We start from the raw sequence: 21,991 nt of genomic DNA, 5'->3' as shown, positions 1-21,991 counted from the left end.
TCATCTCCCTTTAAAGTCTAAAGTCTTTTGGAAAAATATTTTGTAAAACTATAAATAGTAGGAACTTCCCAGACCTCCTAAGACTTGCTATAGCAGGATGGAAATCTCTAAGTCCTCAACGGTGGGAGGCACCTCTTTTATCATTACTCTGTGCTTGATTTTCTTTTTATCTATTCTATTATATAAAGGGAACTACCCTTAGCTGAAGCTGCAATTTTGTGTTCCCATTTTGCCCCTACTTTTATTTGCTTCAGTCAAAAATGGAAATATTACTTGAGGGAAAAATTGTAATTGCAAAGCTAAAAAGATGTTTTTCTCATTTTTCCCTCGGCTTTATGGATTTAGAAACATACGTAACAATATTATCAGGGGGTAAAACGGTGGCTATAATGCTGAAAATTGAAAGAGATCGAATCAGATCAAGTTTTCACCATTTTTAACTCAAATGCAATCCAATCAAACAAGAATTGATTCTGTAACTCCAGAAATGAAATCATAAATTACATGCCGAAACGGCCGATGAAGGAGATTTATCCATCAGTAAAGAGACAAAAGAACGATGAGTTAAGTAAAAGAATAAAGAACCCTTAGAAATAGAAAAATTTGATGAAATTACAACGGTATCAAATCAGTGTAAGATTTGGTAATAACTTCAGACTAATAGATGAAAATGGTGGTGACAGAAAGTGGGTCTAAGAGTAAATGAGAGAGAAGTAGTTCATGTGGTGGTGCGGCCATGGAGGCGAAGGAGAGTAGAAATGAGGCTGTTGGGTAAGCAAATCGTTGGATTTAGGGATTTCGTGGAGAAAAATAAAATAAATAGAAAGTATCATAATACCCCTCAACCATTTAACCGTCCTACTATCCTAGGCATCATTCACATCACATCTGTATTGCTAGCATCTTGTTTGTTTGCAGCTGAGTCGCCGTCTGGATCTGAGTCAACCTCTGACTCGGGCCGAGTCAGACTGTTTGTTTTGTATTTTGAGTCAGATCTTACTCGACCTATGACTCAGACATAACCTCTGACTCGGACCCATTTGAGTCAGGTAACAAAATATCCCTGACTCACGGGACCAAACCACTGACTCACGTTTTTTGAGTCAGATCTGACTCTAAACAAACATATCGAGTCAGATCCAGATGAGTTAGGTGATTTCACTCAGATCCAGATGACTCAGATCCAGACGACTCAGATGAGTCAGGAGTAAACAAACATAGTATAGTGTAGGTGTTAGGTTTACGGTGCACTAGAGTATACCGAAAAAACGAGTTTGATTTTAATATTTTCATCTCTGCGGATGATTCCAATTAGCCACCCATTTTTATATTTTTACACGCGCCCACAATCTTGTCTATAAAAAAAAACTTGTACACCCTATTATTAGCAATAGTCTTTTCGCATGCACCCAAATCATGAAACACGCGGATGTAAACAACTCTTGTTGTGGTAAAGGTTAGTCGCGGATCTCTTTCATTCGTTGCTCGTCCCGCCCTTTTTCTTCCTTCCCCTTTTTCAAAACCCTGTAAAAATTTCTTCCGCATACCAGGTACAATTCCAATTCTCATAATCTCATTGTTTTTCATTTCTTCGAAATCCGTCTTTTTTATATATCTGTGAATTTTATGATATATTCACGAATTAATCATTCACAATATTGTTTTCTCTAGGGTTTATGTTCTGTGCCCTTTACATTTCTTTAGTTTCTTTTAAGAATTCAACGATTTCTTCATTCTTAATCCTCACCCACTACTTGAAAACTGCAAGATAAACTCGGGGCACTTGGAATACATAAAATGAACAACAACTAGTTTTTCACTACTTCTTGAAACCGTGCTAATTAGGGTTTGGTTTTTCTTTCAGGGGGTCCTACCTGATATGAAAATCATTGGTCGAGCTGAACTTGCTGGTACGTGTTGAATTATATTATGTATCTTGTTCAAATTTGGAATTTGGAGTATGGCATCTGTTTGCTTAAATCTTAGTGTGTCTGGGTTGTTAATTAGGTTTTGGGGTTTAAGATGAGGACTATCAAACAGTTGCCCAAGGATGTATACAGTTCACTGCGTTCAAGTGTTGTTCTTTTTGACCTAACAAGGGTAGTGGAGGAGTTGATTTTTAACAGCATAGATGCAAATGCAACCAAGGTAATTACAATTGGTAAAGTTTGCGACTTTCACACAAGATTTCTATGGGCAATATGTTGTTACAGTCTATTTGACTGATCATGTCAGCCGATATCTACTTACAGTTTGATATTTGATGATGTACGAGTCAGGTAAATGTTGGAGTTAGTGTTGGAACGTGCTATGTTAAAGTAGATGATGATGGTGAGTACTAGTTTTCTTGGTCAGAATCATACTCAATTCTGTTGTTGCTGTTTGAAATGTTCTGTGTACTCGTATGTATTCATGCAGGACATGGTATTACTCGTGACGGGTTGGTTCTCGTGGGTGAGAAATATGGTAATTACTTATCTTTTCCATATGATTTTTTTCTTGTCAGTCGCATCTAAAAGAGTGTCTCTGGTGGCCATTCTCTTGGGCATGACCATATTTCTCAGCGAGATTCCTTTTTTACATGTGAACAGCAACGTCAAAACTTCAACACTTAGCAGAAATGGACGCTGCTACTGACAGCTTTGGATTTCGGGGAGAAGCGTTAAGTTCGCTCTCAGATATCTCCTTGTTGGAAATTATAACAAAAGCTCGTGGGATGCCAAATGGATATCGTAAGATCATCAAGGTATGCATTACTATGCTGGTATATTAAGTGTTCCGCAATATAGCCTTTCTTGATCAGTTTGGTCCTTCTTAATTACTTGTTCTTTACCATTCTATTTTTAACTATTTTTTTTCTTTTCTTATGATATCCCTTAGAGTTGCAAGTGTCTATATCTCGGAATTGACGATGACAAGCGAGGTTATGGTACCACAGGTAATTAATCAATAATAATAATAATAGATGAGGAGGAACCAGAAATTGTGAGTAGGAACCAGAAATTGTGTTGGTTGTATGACTAGATTTGTAGAATTAAAAACATACAAAATCTGTAGGAATTTTGCATGATAAATCTTGGTTAATCAATGGCATCTCAACTTTTTCTTGTGTTTTTCTACCATCTAATCTAGGTACTGTAGCTGTAAATGTTGTCTTGAGACATCCTCATTTAGACAACTTTATGATCATTGTTCATTCATTCATTCTTTCAGAAAAATGATCATTCTGTTTACCTTTCTTTCTTTATTAGATTGGTGCATCACTTAAACTATGTGTTCTGCTCCGTTGCAGTCACTGTTCGTGATTTATTTTACAATCAGCCCGTTCGGAGGAAATATATGCAGTCCAGGTTTTTAATTTTTTTATAAGATATTAATATTGTACTTCTTAAGTTCTGTTGTTTTGCAGGGGATGCATCTATTTGCCTGCACTTATTTTCTAAACGGCAACTTATTTTATGCTTCTGTTTTTTTTTTCCTCTTGAAAGCTCCAAGAAGGTACTGCATTCAGTCAAAAAGTGTGTACTGCGGATAGCCCTTGTGCATCCACAAATTTCCTTCAAGGTTAATGATGTTGAGAGGTGAGCCTCGTAGTTGTAACATATAATGATAAAGGTCGCATTATTTTCAAACACTTATTAACATCAGGATTTTCCCTAATACAGCGGAAATGAGATACTGTATACTACTCCTTCCTCGTCTCCTATTCCACTAGTAAGTAGTGGTTTTGGGACTGATGTATCTAGGTCTCTGTGTGAAGTAAACTTTTCTGATGAAGTTCTGAATGTCTCTGGGTACTTATCTGGTCCTGCTGATACTTTTTCCATGAAGGTAAATAAGAGCCACAATCCACTGAATTACTAATTTTACTGCAGTACTTTATCATGAGGACCAATTTTTTCGTTTACCTTATTTGAAGCTTTTTCTTTTGCAGGCTTTGCAATATTTTTGTATCCATTTTTCTATGTACAAATTGGTGATCATTAAATCAAAAAATTTAAGATAGACGGAAAGGGCTTTTGCCATCTCTCTATTTTGATGCAATTGTTATTGTGTTTCTTCATGGTCAACGCATGTTTTGCCTTAACACTTTTCAGATATCAACTCTCGGTTTATCTGCAAGAGTCCAATTCATAAACTGCTCAACAATCTTGCTGCAAGTTTGAATAGTTTGGATATGTGGGAGGATGCATTGGAGCCTCGTAATAGTAAAAGATGCAGAATGGATGCATATCCAGCGTTTATTCTGAATTTACGTTGCCCTCGGTCCAGCTATGATTTGACTTTTGAACCATCAAAGACGCTCGTTGAGTTCAAGGTTAACCATCTTTTTCCAATTGCCTATTTCATTTTTAATTTAGTGCCTGATTCGACGAGTTGTGCTTCTCCATAGCTCGTTGAGATTTCCTTCGAAACTTAAGGTTTGTACTGTCTTTATGAACTCCTAGCATAGTGCGTTTTGTATGAGTGGTCTGATTGTTAGGGAGGGCCCCGAGCACAACCTTAGCTAAAGTTTGTTTAAGATAGCAGCATGATTGTATAACTCCTTATTTACTATACTTGTTTACAGGACTGGATTCCAATACTTTCCTTTATTGAGCAAGGTTTCAGACGCTTTTGGAGACGAATTCCACCTCGAGGTTACTTGGTGAAATGATTTCCTTTTATAGCACAGAACTGCCTTGTACAATTCGTACTAATACACCTACGGATGTGTTTTTTTTTAGGAGAAATATGTAACAACGAAAATGAAGTTGCACAAAAAGATGAAATTCGGAAAGAAGACGAGACAACTCAAGGTATAAGATATTAAATATTTCTGGTCCCGACTTAGATGCTTCATTATTACTTCATAGTATCCATATCCATCCATACCCATAAGAAAATAATAAATGCTTGCTTGATCCTACATAATGTTCTCATGTAAAAGTCTTTTGGTTTGCTTCTCTCGACATATTCCCTAAGCTTGTTTGTTTCCAGACTTAATGACTGCAGAGAAATTTACAAAGTCCACATTTCCAGTAAAGAAGTGCAAGATCTTGCTCAATCAGAGTCGTCTGCAACTTAGCCCGTTCTCCACATCACCGGAGGTACATTCTGAAGATTCTGACATTTTCTCTCATTACAAGTACAAGAGAAAGCGATCTGGAGAATCACGTGGAAATATTACTAATTTTAAAGAACATCAGATGAAGGCTGTATATAATCATCAAAGCGACATCACTTTCCATGATATTACTCCTACCTCATCAAATGCCTGTATTTCCAAATGTGCTTCAGTGGTTAGCCCAGAACATTGCAGCTTTCGGCAAGCAGCATTTAATGATTCTTTTGCTTCCCAAGATAACTACTTGTTCCATGATTTGAAGATGAGGCAAGATACTGGAAACGTGCCTAACCATGATAATTTAGGTGCAAGATGGGGGAAGGAGTCTCTTGGCATTGATGCTGACTTAGCTGAAGTATCAGTGGCAGACCAGCTGGCATTTGATGTAGCTGACTGCAGAAATGAGAATGCATTTCCTTCAAGATGCTCCGGGGGACTCAAGAAGCCTTTCTTGCGGAGGTGCTCACGAGGAAATGTGACACCTGAGAAGCCATTCTTTGGAACTCACCAGCAGTCCTGCATTCAGATTGATGAGCTCAGGACCAAAGGGAGATTATTTCCTCCCGATGATAGGATTGGTCACATTGATGCCGATGAATGGGACCGTAATATTGACTTTTTGGTGAACACTCCTTTGAAGAAATCAGTTGTGGTTTCTCATCAGCCTTCCAGCAGCTTATTAGAATGCAGTATGACGGATATAGATATCTTGACGATGGATTTCGTTAAGCCCTGTATGGTTGATGCAACACGTTTTGTGGAAGAGCGAGACCTTCTATATGATTCGCTTGTGCAAGTCGAGAGAAAAGGATTGGATCATCTTTCCACAGATTCTGCATCGTGTGGGGCGTCTCCATTTTCTATATTTGGTACCACTCCTCGGAAAGTTGAATGTTTCACTGATAAATTTGCAGAAGAAAGGAATTTCGGATTATGCAGAAGTGCCAGGTTTGCAGATGAGGATGATGAGTTTCTGGCTTATGACATGATGCATAACGGTTTCATTGATGAAAAATACCCTGCCACAGGCTGTACAGACACTGAGTTTGATTCTGAGCATTTTGTTTCCCCCAAGAGAAATTGCAGCAGGGATCTCTATGACAGATCCCTGTCTAAGGATGTTACTTTTCAGAATGTTGGTTCTTCTTACAGATTGGTCGACGGTATAGAGTGGCAATCTTTTGACACTTTTAATATGGATGATATAAATAACTGTACTGGACCTATGTTTCCCAGTCATTCACCCTTACACCATAAAAAGGGCATGAATGCAAGGGGTGAATCTATTTCTCAAAATACTAGCCGTTATAGTGTGTGTAAGGGAAGATCAAGGAGGTGCAGTTCCGCACCACCATTTTATAAAGGAAGGAATAAAGTCTCTACCATGTTGAGCTGTTTGACCACCACTGCCACAAACACTGATGCAGAAAAAGTTCAAAATCCCCCAATTTTACCAGGTAGTTGGTCATTTCTCATCAGTTTTCTTTGAAAATTGCTCTAGCATGACTTAGTTACTATTTCATTGTGCAGGGCCAGAGATTAATGATTCTAAGCAACCATCACAATCATCTGGTGGAGCATCTCATGGCTATGAAACAAAGCTAGTGGAGGATTCTCCATTTAATTCCGGGTACTGGCACTTAAATGTTATTTATAGGAAGTGTTGATATCCAAACTGCATCTGCTCTTTTAATTGCTCTGGTTTGTATTCAGAAAATATGCGGAGGATCCCTACAATATCCAGGACATGAAGGGAGTTGAGAAGAACGACTGTCAGAAAAAGTCAAAGTTGTTTCAACTGTACACTACTGATCGAGTTGAAGGTATTAAATGAGATACTAATTGCCAGACTTCGTAAGTACCATTAAGCGTAATTAAGAAGCAGAAGCAGGACTGTTTGAAGAAATTTGGATGAATATAATCTGAATACGCTACTATATACTTCCATAAGATTTTAATTTTTACCACGCAGTTCAACTCGTAGTACTTTACTTAGCGACCAGACATTTATTTGTTTATTGACTGAGGACGAAATTACTTATTGATTCGTTAAATGCCTGTTGTTGCAGAATTTATCTCAAATGAAATGGAAAATTCAAAGTTAGCTGGGACCAAATGGCGCCATGATGACCCACAGACCTCAAGGGAGAAAGTCAGAGATTTCCAGGTGGTTAATCAACACTTTACAAAAGCAAGTCATTAGGGATTTACTTCTATTTTGACGTATTTGGTGATTCTTGCATTGTTGTAGGATGGAGATGAATCACACAATCTGAGTGAAGAGACCGATGTACTTGACGTCTCTTCAGGGATCTTACTTCTTGCTGGTGGTTCGGTAGTTCCAGATTCCATAAGCAAGGAATGCCTTGACAATGCGAAAGTTCTTATGCAGCTGGATAAAAAATTTATTCCAATTATTGGAGGTTCTACACTCGCTGTAATCGATCAGGTTCTTTCCCAGCTGCACCTGTTTTTTTTATCATTTTCTGTACTTCTGAGTGTAGCCTGACATCGGCTCATGAAGCAACCACCGGAATTTGTTGATTACATCCATAAAAATTAAAAATACTAAAAAAGGTTGCCAGTTGATGTGTGTAGTCTCTGTTTTCATTAGCCACGATAAACATTTTTGTTATTTTTCTTCCAAGTATCTGTGCATTTGTCAGCATAAATACTTCTCTTCCATTCTACAATTGGTCAATTATTTCAACATATTTACTAAATGTTGTTTAAGTTCCCTTCCAACAAGTTAATGTTCTTATCGTACTTTGTAAGGTGTTGATACATGAAAACAAACTGCAAATGATGTCCTGCATTCTCTTCTCTTTTTTTAATATTTGCATTATTTGGCTTAGGAAATCACTAATAAATCATCTTCTACAGCATGCTGCGGATGAAAGAATCCGACTGGAAGAACTCCGTCAAAAGGTTCACATCTCTTCCCATTTCATACTTGTCACCTTTTTCGCATTTCAGAGCAAAATTCATGAATGTATCTGAATTCCCAGGTTCTACGTGGTGAAGGGAAGACAGTTACTTATCTGGATTCTGAGCAGGAGTTGGTATGTCCATAATCCATATTTTTAGCTTCGATGTGGCACAGGAGTTATCTATATTCAAATCCTTTAGTATCTATGTCTTTTGTTAGTAGCATCTTATCCATCATCCAAAACTTGACATAACAGGTACTTCCTGAGATTGGTTATCAGTTACTGCAGAATTATGCTGAGCAGATGCAGCATTGGGGATGGATCTGCAATGTTAATTCCCAAAGTTCGGGATCATTTACCAAGTAATTTCAGTTTCTTTAATGGGGTACAAGATATTATTCATTTTATATGCATAATGGAAAATATTAGTCATTTTTCCGACGACTTGCCAAATTAATTTGTTTTCAGGAAACTCAAACTTCTGCATAGGCGGCAGTCTGCTGTCACCCTCATTGCGGTGAGAATACGTCTCTTTTTCTTTATGTGTATTACCATCAGATATAAGATAGAATGATTTGTATCTCAAAGAAAATAGTATCTCCTCCATAGTAGTTTTTGAGGGATTTGTACCTGACTTTTGGTCACACATCACTTTGAAGAGTAGTTATCTCATTGGTAAATAGTCAAGGCTGTAATAACATGCAACCATTTTACATAGGTCTACGATTTTGTTGATTGAGACCTGTATTTGGGTTTTGCTTATGGAGAATCAACCACGTATTCGGCTTTTGCAGGTACCTTGTATTTTAGGTGTCAACTTATCGGACAAAGATCTTTTGGAGTTTCTGGAGCAGGTAATTTAAACCACACGAACATTATATCAGTATAGTCGCATGTGTTTCGCTATTTGGTCTTAATTTTCTTTTCAGAATGGAAAGTAATGATGTTCTAACACCAATTTGTGGTATGATGTTTAGCTTTATGATACAGATGGATCATCAACTATGCCACCCTCTGTTCTCCGAGTCCTAAATTTCAAAGCATGCAGAGGTACACATCTCCAAGTCCTCCTTTTGCAATGAACATTAGATATATACTTCAGATGCAGAGGATTTGCGTTGGATTTTTAAAATCGGATTGTGTGCTGTTTGCTTGACTAGTAAGTTTTATGGTTCAGGTGCAATCATGTTTGGAGACGCCTTGTTACCTTCAGAGTGCTCTCTCATCGTCGAGGAACTTAAGCAGACCTCTCTTTGTTTCCAAGTAAGATCATGATTCTTAAAGGAGGATTTCAGAACCAAATGTTGTCTGTGGTAGAAAATAAATGGAAGACAAAAAACACCTTTATGAAAATTGAACATTTATTACTATGGTCTTAATCAAGAGACTTATTTTCTGTTTTGCAGTGTGCCCATGGACGACCCACCACTGCTCCTCTGGTTAACTTAGGGGCCTTGCACAAGCAAATTACCAGCCTCAGATCGTGGAGCAAAAATTCGGATGAAGTGTGGCATGGGCTACACCGGCATAGACCAAGTCTTGAACGCGCAGCAAAGCGTTTAAGTGCAGGTGCATGAGTGAGAAGCTAACAGCAGTTTTTCAACTCAGGCATAATTGAGCAAATTTTTTAATTTTTTATCCTTTTTTCCCCCCTTCAGTAAATAGCTCGGGCACTCTGATTAGTAATCAGTTGTAAATAATGTACTTCTGTGTATGCATATATCCATCTTCGAAATGTTCTTAACTGACTCTCGTCTGTATCACTCTGTAAATGTAAAATCAACAGATTTAAACAAAATATCTGTATCTATGTAAAATTCTAACAAAATATCTTTATGCATGCATCATACAGAATGCCCAACTTTAACAATAATTTTTACACCCCTTGTTAAACCTCTCCACCTGAGAATTTCACAAACACAAATATTCGAAACTAAATAAAAGACACATGAATTAACATCAATAAATAGTTGAAACACACCCAAAAAATCTAACTCAAACTCAGTTCTTTAAACACAAAAAGGAACCAAAAGAAATCAAACCAATCACAAATATTGATCAGCAGAAGCTAGTGTTTCCTGCTAGTGCTTGCAGTTGTGCACCATCATTTTTATGTCTCTTAAAACTAGGTCACTCTTATAAAGCTCTAAATGATCCGACTCAGATCATTTACCAAACAATCATTTAGTATTTCACTCAGACAGTGAAGTTCAATTTAATTTGACTTCCTATACACAGAGTTCAGAAGCGCTCGCTATATTATATGCTAAATGCTATGTCACCTTATATTTCTGTATATCGTAATTGTCTCGCTGAAACTTTTTGTAGTCCATCATCTCGAGTCCTAATTAGCAGGCTGGATTCTGGATCATATAGCTAATGAGAGCAAATCTTATCCAATGATGTCATAACCAGATTCCTGCGGGAAGGTGCTAAAGCTCCCAGGAATTTCTTCCACCTTTCCCATAAGATGGTCTAATCCTGCATTCACCAAAATCAAAATTGTCGAAACAGCTATAGAATTTGATTGTTACGGATAAAATATGTTTGACCCCAAAAACCTGACAATTCCAAGTTACAAAAAGTAAACGGTGATTATAGAAAAGGAGTATATGGATATACATACTTGGGTTTGACATTACACTCTCGTAGTAAGACAGGCGGCCCAAGCTGCCAGAAGATTTTGAACCACCGTCTGAAGGAAACATCTCCGGCTGATTAGAATACGGGTCTAACAGATGAAGATCGGAGTTCATTTCAGAATTATTGAAGCACATTTCCTCTAGCCTCAGTGCCGAATTTTCATGGGATTGGACGCTCTCTGGCTTGGCCTTCTTTTCCATCTGGGACTCGTCTTCAGTTTCTGCCTCAGATTCAGCAGTGTTTATTGTATTCACGAGTTGCTTCCGTTTTGACCTTGCCCGCCTGTTTTGGAACCAGTTATAAACATTTGTCTCTGAAATTTGACCATGCTGCAATAATTCGTTGGTTATCTCTTTGATCTTCTGCTTACTTGGAGTTCCAGTGCCTTGGTCAAAGATATGCTCAAGAATTTGCAGCTGCACGGTTGTAGGGGTCCATCGCTGCCTCGATGATATCTTGTGGCCAGTAGAAGACATGAGTGGATCACAGTAAAAGTTTCCCAGCTTCATTCCTAAATCAAGTGAAGTGATATTACCTTCATTATTAGCAAAAGATTGGAGAATCACCAAATAATTCAACATTGAGCAGACCCTACTTATCCACCCTTTGCAAGATGAGGTTAATTACAAAGAAAGAAAGAGTGGTTCTTGCATGCAGTTTCAAATACTAGAGTTGATTACTCTAAGATTCTGAAGTTTGCGTGCCACAAAATTCTTGAGTTCGCAGGATGTGGAAGATCCAATGGAAATTAAAGCTCAAAAACACAACAAAATGAATGTCGGTGTCACTCACTTAAAAGTTAGTAAGACAAAACATATTTGTAGCTGAAAGTACATTAACTAATCAAAGATAAACTACCCTCCTCTTAAGGCTTTCATCACTTCTATTCAAAATGTGGAAGTGTTAGTACCCTGATGCAGAACACATTTTATCCGATGAAAAATACAAGCCACATCTATATAAAGTTTATAAAGTAGATCTTATGCTTCGTTGCAGTAAAGGAGAAGGCAAATTGTGAGCAATCCAAACTGTTGAGATCAGCCCATGTAAGGACTGATGCTCCAATGTAGCATGCTAGATTCAGATATTTTGTGTTGCAGTCGGACTGTTTTTCTTGAACAAAGTTATCACATAACTCTATGTCAATTCAACGAAAGTTTAACCAAACAGAAAGAACTAAGCTTCAATGTTTTAAACCTCGTCGGTTGTTAGACCACGGGCTCACCATGGATAACCATTTTGATTCGCCTCACGGTCGCGAGGGGTTTCCTAAGGTGGATACAACATCCACATGGCCATAGGTTAGTCCACACATCAAGTACCAATTTAACAAGTAACGAATAAATCATTCACAAATCCATGGTATGCATGTTGAAATAGCATGAATTTACAATTCCCCCCAATAGGACAATAAATTGTTAACTCATTTTCAATTTCCTAATAAACTCCACAACCTAATTAGAAGTATCAAAACCATAAAATGAGCACTAATTCAAAAATAAAATCCCAAAATTCAAGCTTTCCCTTCTCAACAACTATCACAAACCCATAATAGAATGCCTAATTAGAACACAAATTTCAAAAGATAAAACACCCAAACTATTGAGAAGTCACCATTATGACAACAATAAGCAGTATTGATAAAGAAATAGAAGTTGGGTGTGTGTGTTTACCAGTAAGATCATGTTGAGTAGAAACAGATTTGTGCATCTGAACAAGCTGCTCAGTAATAGAAGCATAAGCAGAGATTTGTCTTTTAAGTACTTCCATTTGTTCATCTGTCATTACTTTGACATACAACACCCCATTTTGTTGTTGTTCTTGTTCTTGCTGGTGCTGCTGGTTCAATTGATTCTCCAACTCCATTACTTTCTCACTCACTTCTTCTCCTTCTTCTTTTTGGTTTCCTTCTTCTTCTTCTTCTACACTTTTTCTGAAGTATTTCACCAAACCCATCATTCCTATATAGTCATAGATATCTCTCTCACACATCAAACAAAAACAGTAGAAAGAAACAGAGTATGAAAGCAAATGTGATTGAAAAGGAAAGAAAATAATATAATATTATAAAATTAAAATAAAATAAAATAATATAAAACATGCACGAGAGCGTACGTTAGTAGAAGCGATGGTCATATGTGCGTATTTTAGAATGTGATGGTCATATGTGTGTATTTTAGAATGTTATGTTTACCAGATAAAAACAACCGGCAAACGCGGTTTCCCCCTTTATTTTCCTTTGAAAACTTTTCTGCTAGCACTTTTTTTTCTTTCTCCCCGAGCTAATGGATGGACAAGTGAACTTTTATAGCGTGTTTGGATATAAATCTGTTTCTGACTTCTGTTTTTCTAGAAATCGAAGTCAGAAGCAGAACTATTTTGCTACATAAAAAGTTAACTTTTTGACTTCCAGAAGTCGTTTTGAAATCGGACAATCAAACTGAATTCTGCTGATTTTTCGATTTTTAGAAGTCGAAAAGCTAATTCTGATATGCTATCCAAACAGCCTATTGGTCTATTAGTACGAGTATTTTGAACTCTGGCTATTAGTATCATTGGGTTCAAAATGCATATGATGATGTGTGTAAATAACTGGTTATGAACAAATGTCACTGTACTACAACAGTAAAATTATCCGTTGATGATACTAGACCAGAATCTCGAATCCCCACATGAGTTACCTAGGTTAAAATACATGAATGGGGGTTCTATGTTTATTTGCCTTGTTACCTGCGCTAAAAAACTAACCCGTTATGCATCATGCAAGTACAATATTCACACACTGGCCCGTGATATGATTACGGGAATTAATGTTTCAATTTGAATCTCGTTTACTAGGTGCTTTGTTGGGATATTACATTTGACAAAAATTCTTAATGAACCGCACGAATAAACATGCTAAAAACGTCTCTCACAGCTTTAGAAAGTGGAACCCAAAAAATGGGCCCCTATTGTCTCCTTGGGATGTGGGGCCCTTCCCATGTGAGGGGTCGGATTTTTCCTTTTTTATTTTATATTTGAAAAGAGAAGTAGTAGGAGAAGCAGAAGCAACATAGATTTAGAGAGAGAGAAAGAAAGAAGAAGAGGGTCCCTTGTTTGATTGCCCATGGACCACGGTACATTCATTTCTTACGTGTGAGTTCTTGCCATCCTCTCTATTTCAATCCGGACAACAAGTTGTTTGCGAAAGTTCCCTTTACGTTAACGTCAATTTCGAAGCGAGCAAACAAACTAAGATATATAAACAGCGTTTAAACAAGACACATTTTTCCGTTACTGCTAACTTGGGAAGTAATTATACTTAAACTGAAAATGAACAAGGTTTAGTATATACTTTAGTTTAGCTTATCTAAGTGATTCAGAACTTGAAAGTCTATCCAACCCAAGAAGCTGATCTCAAACAGTTAGATTTTGTTGGAAAGAATGTCTCCTGACTCAAACATGTAATGGTTTTATTTAATTTTAATAAAGTTGTTGGTGCCGACCAACCTACCCATGAAGATAAGAGTATCCTGACCCACTTTTCAGAATTATGAAGAGTAAAATGTAATTAGAGACGTCTTAATCAAATCTACGATACAAATCCATGTGATAATCCCATATTTTTCCTATTCCATACCCATGTGTGATTAATTTTTTGAATCAATAAGATGATTTCAAATTAAGATAGCATAAAAAGTATATTATGTAAATCGAAAAGTTGTCAGGTTCTAATTGGGCCGCACTACAATTAACTTTGTTTTGTTTTTCTTTTGGATTAAGGTTCACTGATCTACACCCGACAAGTCATGTGCATCGCCGTTGTCACGACGGAGACGACAAAATTTGTGGCAGCATTAGGCACTAATTAAATCCTGTTAATGCCTTCTTAGTTCTTTTCCATTTCTTTTTCGAAAATTCTTCAGGAACCCCGTTTTTAGACTCTCTAAAAACCGTATAGGGATATGATAGGCTTCATAAAGCGGCCTCTGCAAATACCAGTGGGGCAGGTCCAAATTAATGAGTTTATACGGTTTTAAGCTTGTCTAGTTTCACGGTTTGTTTAGAATGACTTTTTTTTTTTAGTATTGTCCGTTCGTTTTGTTTGTGATTTTTTTTAAGCATTCTTTGTTTGTGGTAGATGAAAGCGCATCAAACTGTAAGTCTTGTTATCACACGCGCGTACGCGTGACAGTAAAAGTGAACTGGCGCTTAATAACCGTAGGATCTGCATTGTCTATGTATATATGGTTATAGTGAAATATAGAATCACAAAGCTTAGATTTTATTTCTAAATTACCTATACACTTTTCAATTGAATCCTCACAAAGTTGATAGAGGATTGAAACAGAGGATAAAGACCATCGAGATTCCACCATTAACAAAACTGATAAATAAAAAGCAATTCATAGATTTCAAGATTAAATAGTCCTTCTAAATTGAATCAATAAAACATTCATAATTGTAATCGTAAGCTATCAAGCAAATGAACAAAAGATTTACTATCCAAAAATTGTGGCTAATACTCAAACTAAAAAGACGAGGGTATCCAAATATACCTCAATCTAAAAAAATTCCACTTATAAGTCCTTTCTCCGAAAGTGATTGTCTATGGACTGAGTCGAGATAATACAACAAATCGGTTCACACTTTGTGTGATCGTCTATGGATACAAGATCGAGAAAATACAACAACGAAGTATGTTTACTTGATAAAAGGTTCGGACTTAACCAAACACAATAGGGTTGCTTATCAAGTAAATATAAATTAACGTTTGTGTAATTTACTTTAAATTATAATAACAAAAATTATAATTGCGAAAAATAAAAGTAAATGACACAACAAGATTTTGTTAACGAGGAAATCGCAAATGCAGAAAAATCCCGGGACCTTGTCCAGAATTGAATACTCTCAGGATTAAGCCGCTATACAAAATCAAACCAACTTCATATAGTTGAGACCAAGCAACTAAACCTATAGTTCACCTAGTTCCGTCTGTATTCCCACGCCTCCAACTTGTAATAAGTCACGTACTTGGAACAATTCCTTTGGTTTGTATTCCAAACAGTAAAGGAACAACAAATCTGTTTGGTATCAACTCTTTTCAACCAAGTGATATGAGTTCGACAAAGGCTCTTCTGTTTATCTCAATAAACTCCTTCGTCAGGTTCTTAGATCTATCTTACTATCAACTACCGAAGTAATTGTTAAGATTTTACAATCAATACTTTTAATCACAAAGAATTATATTGATGCTGATCTACACAACTAATCAATCTAATCTACCACAAGGATAAACCGATTATAGTTGGATCCTATTTTACCGAAACAAGTATTGTGCACACCAAAGATTATGAATCCCAAATCAGAAATCTTCAAAGTATTCTTTGTCTTCAAATCTTCTTAGATCTTCAATAAACACCGGAACACAATCAACTTGAATATCTTGTGATCAATCATGCACAGAACGGAGTCTGTTAACAATGGATTATCACAAGACGTCTTTAGATCTATAAAAAGTCTAAAGATCCCCGTCGAAACTTCGATCTAGTTTGAATGAATCTTATATCAGAAGAGAAGATTCCCAAGCATAAACAAACTAGGTGCAATCAAAGTTCAACCATCGTTAGTCAATCAAATCAATCGAAAACAAAAGATAAACCGCAATTATCTAGTTTCCCACCAACGGTACTAATAGAGCTTCTCAATCCCAAAGAAGACTTTTGAAAAAGCGGGGGTACAACAACCACACCCAATATTTCGATTAGAAATCTATATGGACTAACTCCAATATACTTTCAAGAGAATCAATTAGACTCAATCTTAATAAAGTATATCCAAGAGTTATATCTCTCTTTCCCGATTCAATTCTTACTCAAGAAAATAGAAGTCTGCGAGTCTAACTGAATACAAGAGAAATCACTTGAACGGTACCAAAGACCAATGTTCAAGGATCAATCAATTTAAATTAACAACCAAAGGTCGGATTTCCGAATTGATTTATTCAAACGCACAACCTGTGATATTTCAATTATAAAGATAAACGATATAATGCGGAAAAGAAATAACACAGACACCAGAAGTTTTGTTAACGAGGAAACCGAAAATGCAGAAAAACCCCGAGACCAAGTCCAGATTGAACACACACTATATTAAGCAGCTACAGACACTAGCCTACTACAAACTAACTTCGTTCTGGACTGTAGTTGAACCTCAATCAATCTCACACTGATCCAAGGTACAATTGCGCTCCTTACGTCTCTGATCCCAGCAGGATACTACGCACTTGATTCCCTTAGATGATCTCACCCACATCTAAGAGTTGCTACGACCCAAAGTCGAAGACTTTAATAAACAAATTTGTATCACATAGAAAAGTCTACGATAATAGATAAATCCGTCTCCCACAGAAATACTTACGAGTTTTGTTCCGTCTTTTGATAAATCAAGGTGAACATGAACCAATTGATAACCCGGACTTATATTCCTGAAGAACAGCCTAGAATTATCAGTCGCCTCACAATAATCTTAATAGACGCGGCGAAAGAAGATATCGTGGAATCACAAACGATGAGACGAAGATGTTTGTGATTACTTTTATATCTTGCCTATCGGAGATATCAATATCAAGCCAATCGTTACGATTGTACTCAATACGATAGAAACAGCAAGATTAGATCACACAACTACAAGAAAGTAGTATCGGTCTGGCTTCACAATCCCAATGAAGTCTTCAAGTCGTTAACCTACAGTGTCTCGGTAGAAACCTAAGGTTAAAAGAGAACCAACTCTAGCTTATACAACTAGTATCACACAGAAGGTGTGGGGATTAGGTTTACCAGTTGCTAGATTTCTCCCTTATACAGTCTTTCAAATCAGGGTTTGCAATCAATGTTATCTTAGTAACAAAGCATTCAACATTCACCGTTAGATGAAAACCTGATTAGATTCAAGCTAATATTTTTCAACCGTTAGATCGAGAACTTAGCTTGTTATACACAAATGAAATACAAGTTTTAGGTTTGTGTAACCGTACCCAAACATGTACATTCGTTGGTTAAACAATAGTTAACCAAATGGTTAGCCATATGATCACTTTCATATCAACCATATTCTTCTTTACCATAACTAGTTCAAATGACTCAAATGAACTTGTTAGAGAGTTGTTCAATTACTTAGATCTTATAGAAGTATACAAGAAACAATCGAAGAATTTTTTTTTTTGATTCAATCGAATCGATTCATGAACTTTATAGCCACAGTTTCCAAACTTGCATTCCTTAGTTTGTATAAGTTTAAGTTCACGAATAATCGTCTTTAGAAAATAACCAACCCAAGTACGCGGACTTAAATACCCGGAATAAGTTTGTTTTCAGTTCACAAACTCTAGCAGAAATTCTCGGACGAAAACTTCTGACAGTACGCGAACTTTAGTTCCGGTTTCCTGAGCACCAAAGTACACATACTTTGGTTCAAGGAATAAGGACTTATACATGTATGTGTTTCCACACAATGCTTATATCCAACAATGGTTATATAATCTAAACTCTCATTTCAATCATTGAAACATTCTTAGAGGACTTTATATAGTTGTTATTCACAAACTATTTTTTGTCAAAGCCATTTTCAAGTAATTGAAACATAATATGACTTTCGTCACTAGTAAAGATGAACTTGGCCAAAGCGACATCTTACTAACACATATTTCGAGGAATAGATAAGTGAGATAAACTCGGCTCGAAATATCAAATGTGTATAATCAAAGTCTATATAGCAAAACGACTTTTGTCTCAATATAGGAGATAAAGTAGATAGACTTTTGAGTGATAGATAAGTTCAAGTCTCCACATACCTTTTAGTCGATGAAGATTCACCAGTTCCTTGAGTAGTCATTCATCTTGTATGATGATTTCCATGGAGTTCTTGAGCTCAATTACACTTTCTATCCTAGTCCGAGACCTTAGCTATAGTAGACTAGAAATCAAGACTTACAGTTTTGATCACTAACTGACAAACATGCTTGAGATAGCAATGCATGCGAGTTCGACCGAGCAGTGCTCTAACAATCTCCCCCTTTTTCAATTTTAGTGACAAAACTATCAATACATATGGAATACAAAAATAGATAAATAAACTTTTGTAGCTCCTCTTCCACATGACTAATCTTCTTGGTTCTTCAACATTACTCGAAATCTTCGTCACTTCCAAGTACTCCAATGATTCCAAAGGTTGTAAGCTTAGCATCATCGTTGTTGAAAATCCGTAGCCATAACAATGAGAAAACAAAAATTCTCAATCATTGTTATACAATGTCATAGTATCATTATACAACATCAAAGTTCAATTGTATCATAACTTCGACAACAATACTATGGTGATATGTATCACTCGCTCTTAGTCGATACTCCATCTCACATGGAAACCACTCCCCCTTACATAATGATCCGAAAACCAAATGTATTTGTAGTGTGAACTACACATTAATTCTCCCTCTTTTTGTCAATAAAATTGGCAAAGGTACGAAAAAGGGATCCTAATGAAATTTCCATAGAGACATGTCATGACCAAAAGAAAGCACATATCAACTTATTTAGATGCAATCAAATAGCCTAAGGTAAATGCTTTCATCAAGGAGTTTATAAAGATACAAAATAACTCATATAATATTCCACAGCCGCACTCCCCATAAAGATTTGTCAATTAAGCACAAGTTCAATTAAGAACTCTCCCCCATAAAATGTCATTCCCGAAAGAACAACAAGAGCGACCTTAATTTCATAAGAAAAGAAGGATTTCTTTTGACACAACACACTAAGAAAGTTGACAGAAAATCAATCTACGGAAACAAATGCAGAATTGAAGTAAACACTTACTGGAGTTCCAAACCCAATTTCCTAAAAGATCGAGATAAGCACAGGGACAAGAGTCATAGAAACAACTAATGAACCAAAACAACACCAGTAGACTGCCGTAAGTGTTGAAATGTAGCAGTGTCTAATGGTTTGGTGAGAATATCAGCCAATTGTTGTTCGGAAGGCACAAATTCCATATTTATGATACCATTTTCATAGAGATCTCGAATAAAATGGTACCTTATATTAATGTGCTTTGTTCTTGAGTGCTCAACGGGATTATCAGTGATTCGAATCGCGCTAGAGTTATCACAAAAGATCTTCATTATTCCAGTATCAATTCCATAATCAGCTAGCATTTGTTTCATACATAGAAGTTGAGTGCAACATGAGCCAGCAGCAATATATTCTGCTTCACATGTAGACAGAGATTGTGAATTCTGTTTCTTGTTATGCCAAGCCACAAGATTCAGTCCTACGTAGTAGATACCCCCTGATGTACTTTTTCTGTCTTCTACACATCCTGCCCAATCAACATCTGAATAACTAGAAAGGTCGGTGTTAGTATCAAAAGTGTAAGATAGACCATACCCGACAGTGTGATTGACATATCGTATGATCCTTTTTGCAGCTGCAATATGAGATTCCTTTGGATTAGCCTGAAATATAGCACAACAACCAACACTAAAAGAAATATCAGGTCTAGTAGCTGTAAGATATAAAAGGCTACCAATAATAGATTGATACAATTTTTGATCCACTTTTACTTCTTTCTCATCTCTGTGCAGTTTACCAGTAGTGGGCATAGGTGTCAGTTTTGGAGTTGACTTATCCAGACTGAACCTTGAGACAAGATCCTTTGCGTATTTTTCTTGGGATAAGTAAATTCCATCCTTATGTTGTTGAATTTGTAATCCTAAGAAGAACATTAATTCACCAACATTATTCATTTCAAATTATTTAGCAAGAGAGACTTGGAAATCCTTTGCAAGTTTCTCAGAAGTTGAACCATATATGATATCATGTACATAGACTTAAGAAATGACAACATCTTTCCCACTCCATTTGGTAAACAAAGTTTTATCAGCTCCGCCTCTTGAAAAACCTTTCCTAATAAGAGAAGTGGTAAGTTTTTCGAACTAGGCTCTAGGTGCCTGTTTTAACCCATATAATGCCTTTTTGAGCTTAAGTACATGATCTGGGAAATCAGGGTTTTCAAAACCCTTAGGTTGAGCGACATAGACTTTCTCCTTTAGAATTCCGTATAGGAATGCGAATTTTATATCCACTTGGAACAACTTAACCTTAAGAAAACAAGCATGAGCTAATAATAGCCGAATGGACTCAAGGCGTGCCACAAGAGCAAAGGTTTTGTCAAAGTCGATACCTTTAATCTGTGAATATTCTTGAGCGACAAGTCTGGCTTTATTTCTGACAATTGTGCCAAATTCATCAGACTTATTCTTGAATATCCATTTAGTACCAACAATATTAATATTGGTGGGACAAGGTACAAGTTACCATACGTCTTGTCTTTGAAATTGATTTAAATCTTCATGCATTGCATTCACCCAAAAGGGATCGCTAAGAGATTCATCAATATTTCTTGGTTCTACTTGTGAAAGATAACAAACAAAATTGTAAATATTTTGAAGTTGTCCTCTTGTCTTAGCTGTAGAATCTCTTCCTCCAATAATACTATTGGGATCATGATTCCTTTGAACCCAGAGGTGTCGTGGAGGGACACGTTCTTGTTCGTCAAGAGTAGCTTGATCAGTGTTCTTCTCCTCGTCACTAGAAATATCAGGATCAATAACAGTTGGGATAACTTCAACTGAATCTGGCATTTCTTTGACTTTCTCAATTGTCTCAGTTGGAGGAAATTCGGAAGGAGGATTATCATGATGAAAATTACTAATATCATCGATGATAACATTAGCACATTCCATCATGACCTGGGTTCTGAGATTAAATACTCGAAAACCACGGCTATCAGAAGCATAGACAAGGAAGATACCTTCATCGCTTTTGGTATCAAATTTCCCTCTTTGTTCTCGATCTTTTAGAATGTAGCACTTACTTCCGAACACTCTGAGATAGTGCAAGTTGGGTTTTCTTCCATACCACAACTCATAAGGAGTATTTAGGGTCTTAGACCGTAGGTAAACACGATTGATCAAATAGTATGCTGTAAAGACAGCTTCTCCCCAAACCTTAATGGTAAGTTTTTGTTATGGAGCATTACCCTGGCCATTTCCTGAATGTTCCTATTTTTTCTTTCTGCAACTCCATTAGCTTGAGGAGTGATGGGTGGTGAATATTGTTGAATAATCCCCAGTTCGTCACAAAATTCAAACACCTTAGTATCCTTGAATTCAGTTCCACGGTCGCTTCTAATTTTCTTTAGTTTGCGACCTTGTTCGTTCTGGATTCTTTTAATAATAATCTTGAATTCATCAAGAGTTTCATTCTTATGAGAT

The 21,991-nt window shown here is 36.6% G+C and overlaps 2 protein-coding genes across 3 annotated transcripts; one reads left to right on the top strand and one right to left on the bottom strand.

Annotated features, from left to right (window-relative positions):
• The first annotated feature begins 1,414 nt into the window (after nt 1-1,414).
• On the top strand, nt 1,415-9,835 carry LOC113289615 (DNA mismatch repair protein MLH3-like). 2 transcript variants are annotated; one of them, XM_026538932.1, is made up of 27 exons: nt 1,415-1,550; nt 1,865-1,910; nt 2,008-2,148; nt 2,280-2,331; nt 2,419-2,466; nt 2,592-2,746; nt 2,881-2,938; nt 3,293-3,350; nt 3,489-3,581; nt 3,666-3,831; nt 3,935-3,950; nt 4,098-4,318; nt 4,571-4,640; nt 4,728-4,799; nt 4,981-6,564; nt 6,638-6,737; nt 6,821-6,930; nt 7,177-7,274; nt 7,359-7,556; nt 7,991-8,035; nt 8,116-8,169; nt 8,293-8,399; nt 8,506-8,554; nt 8,832-8,891; nt 9,015-9,087; nt 9,215-9,300; nt 9,444-9,835. In XM_026538932.1, exons 3-27 carry the CDS (start codon nt 2,023-2,025, stop codon nt 9,612-9,614), a joined length of 3,870 nt encoding a protein of 1,289 aa, XP_026394717.1. In that variant the 5' UTR covers nt 1,415-1,550; nt 1,865-1,910; nt 2,008-2,022; the 3' UTR covers nt 9,615-9,835. The 2 variants fall into 2 exon arrangements, with proteins under 2 accessions (XP_026394717.1, XP_026394715.1); XM_026538930.1 differs by having other exon boundaries at nt 4,981-6,567.
• Nucleotides 9,836-9,971: 136 nt separating this feature from the next.
• LOC113289616 (WUSCHEL-related homeobox 8-like) lies at nt 9,972-12,694 on the bottom strand. The gene is made up of 3 exons (XM_026538933.1): nt 12,354-12,694; nt 10,664-11,191; nt 9,972-10,518 (listed from the first exon to the last, which is right to left on the bottom strand). The coding sequence occupies exons 1-3, from the start codon at nt 12,670-12,672 to the stop codon at nt 10,430-10,432; spliced, it is 936 nt and encodes a 311-aa protein (XP_026394718.1). The 5' UTR covers nt 12,673-12,694; the 3' UTR covers nt 9,972-10,429.
• Between the last annotated feature and the right edge of the window lie 9,297 nt (nt 12,695-21,991).

This window comes from Papaver somniferum, chromosome 6 (genome assembly GCF_003573695.1).
Source record: "Papaver somniferum cultivar HN1 chromosome 6, ASM357369v1, whole genome shotgun sequence".
Lineage (NCBI taxonomy): Eukaryota > Viridiplantae > Streptophyta > Magnoliopsida > Ranunculales > Papaveraceae > Papaver > Papaver somniferum.
The sequence above is the reverse complement of the archived record's forward strand: the minus strand, read 5'-3'. Positions and strand labels throughout refer to the sequence as shown.

Bases quoted from the DNA above. Each gene is read 5' to 3' on its own strand.
- LOC113289615 (XM_026538930.1), top strand. From the start codon at position 2,023: ATGAGGACTATCAAACAGTTGCCCAAGGATGTATACAGTTCACTGCGT. The intron at 2,747-2,880 runs GTATGCATTACT...GATATCCCTTAG, and splicing joins GATATCGTAAGATCATCAAG to AGTTGCAAGTGTCTATATCT. The intron at 6,568-6,637 runs GTTGGTCATTTC...TTCATTGTGCAG, and splicing joins TCCCCCAATTTTACCAGGTA to GGCCAGAGATTAATGATTCT.
- LOC113289616 (XM_026538933.1), bottom strand. From the start codon at position 12,672: ATGTGTGAGAGAGATATCTATGACTATATAGGAATGATGGGTTTGGTG. The intron at 11,192-12,353 runs GTAAACACACAC...CACTTGATTTAG, and splicing joins TACTCAACATGATCTTACTG to GAATGAAGCTGGGAAACTTT. The intron at 10,519-10,663 runs GTATGTATATCC...TGGTGAATGCAG, and splicing joins GAGTGTAATGTCAAACCCAA to GATTAGACCATCTTATGGGA.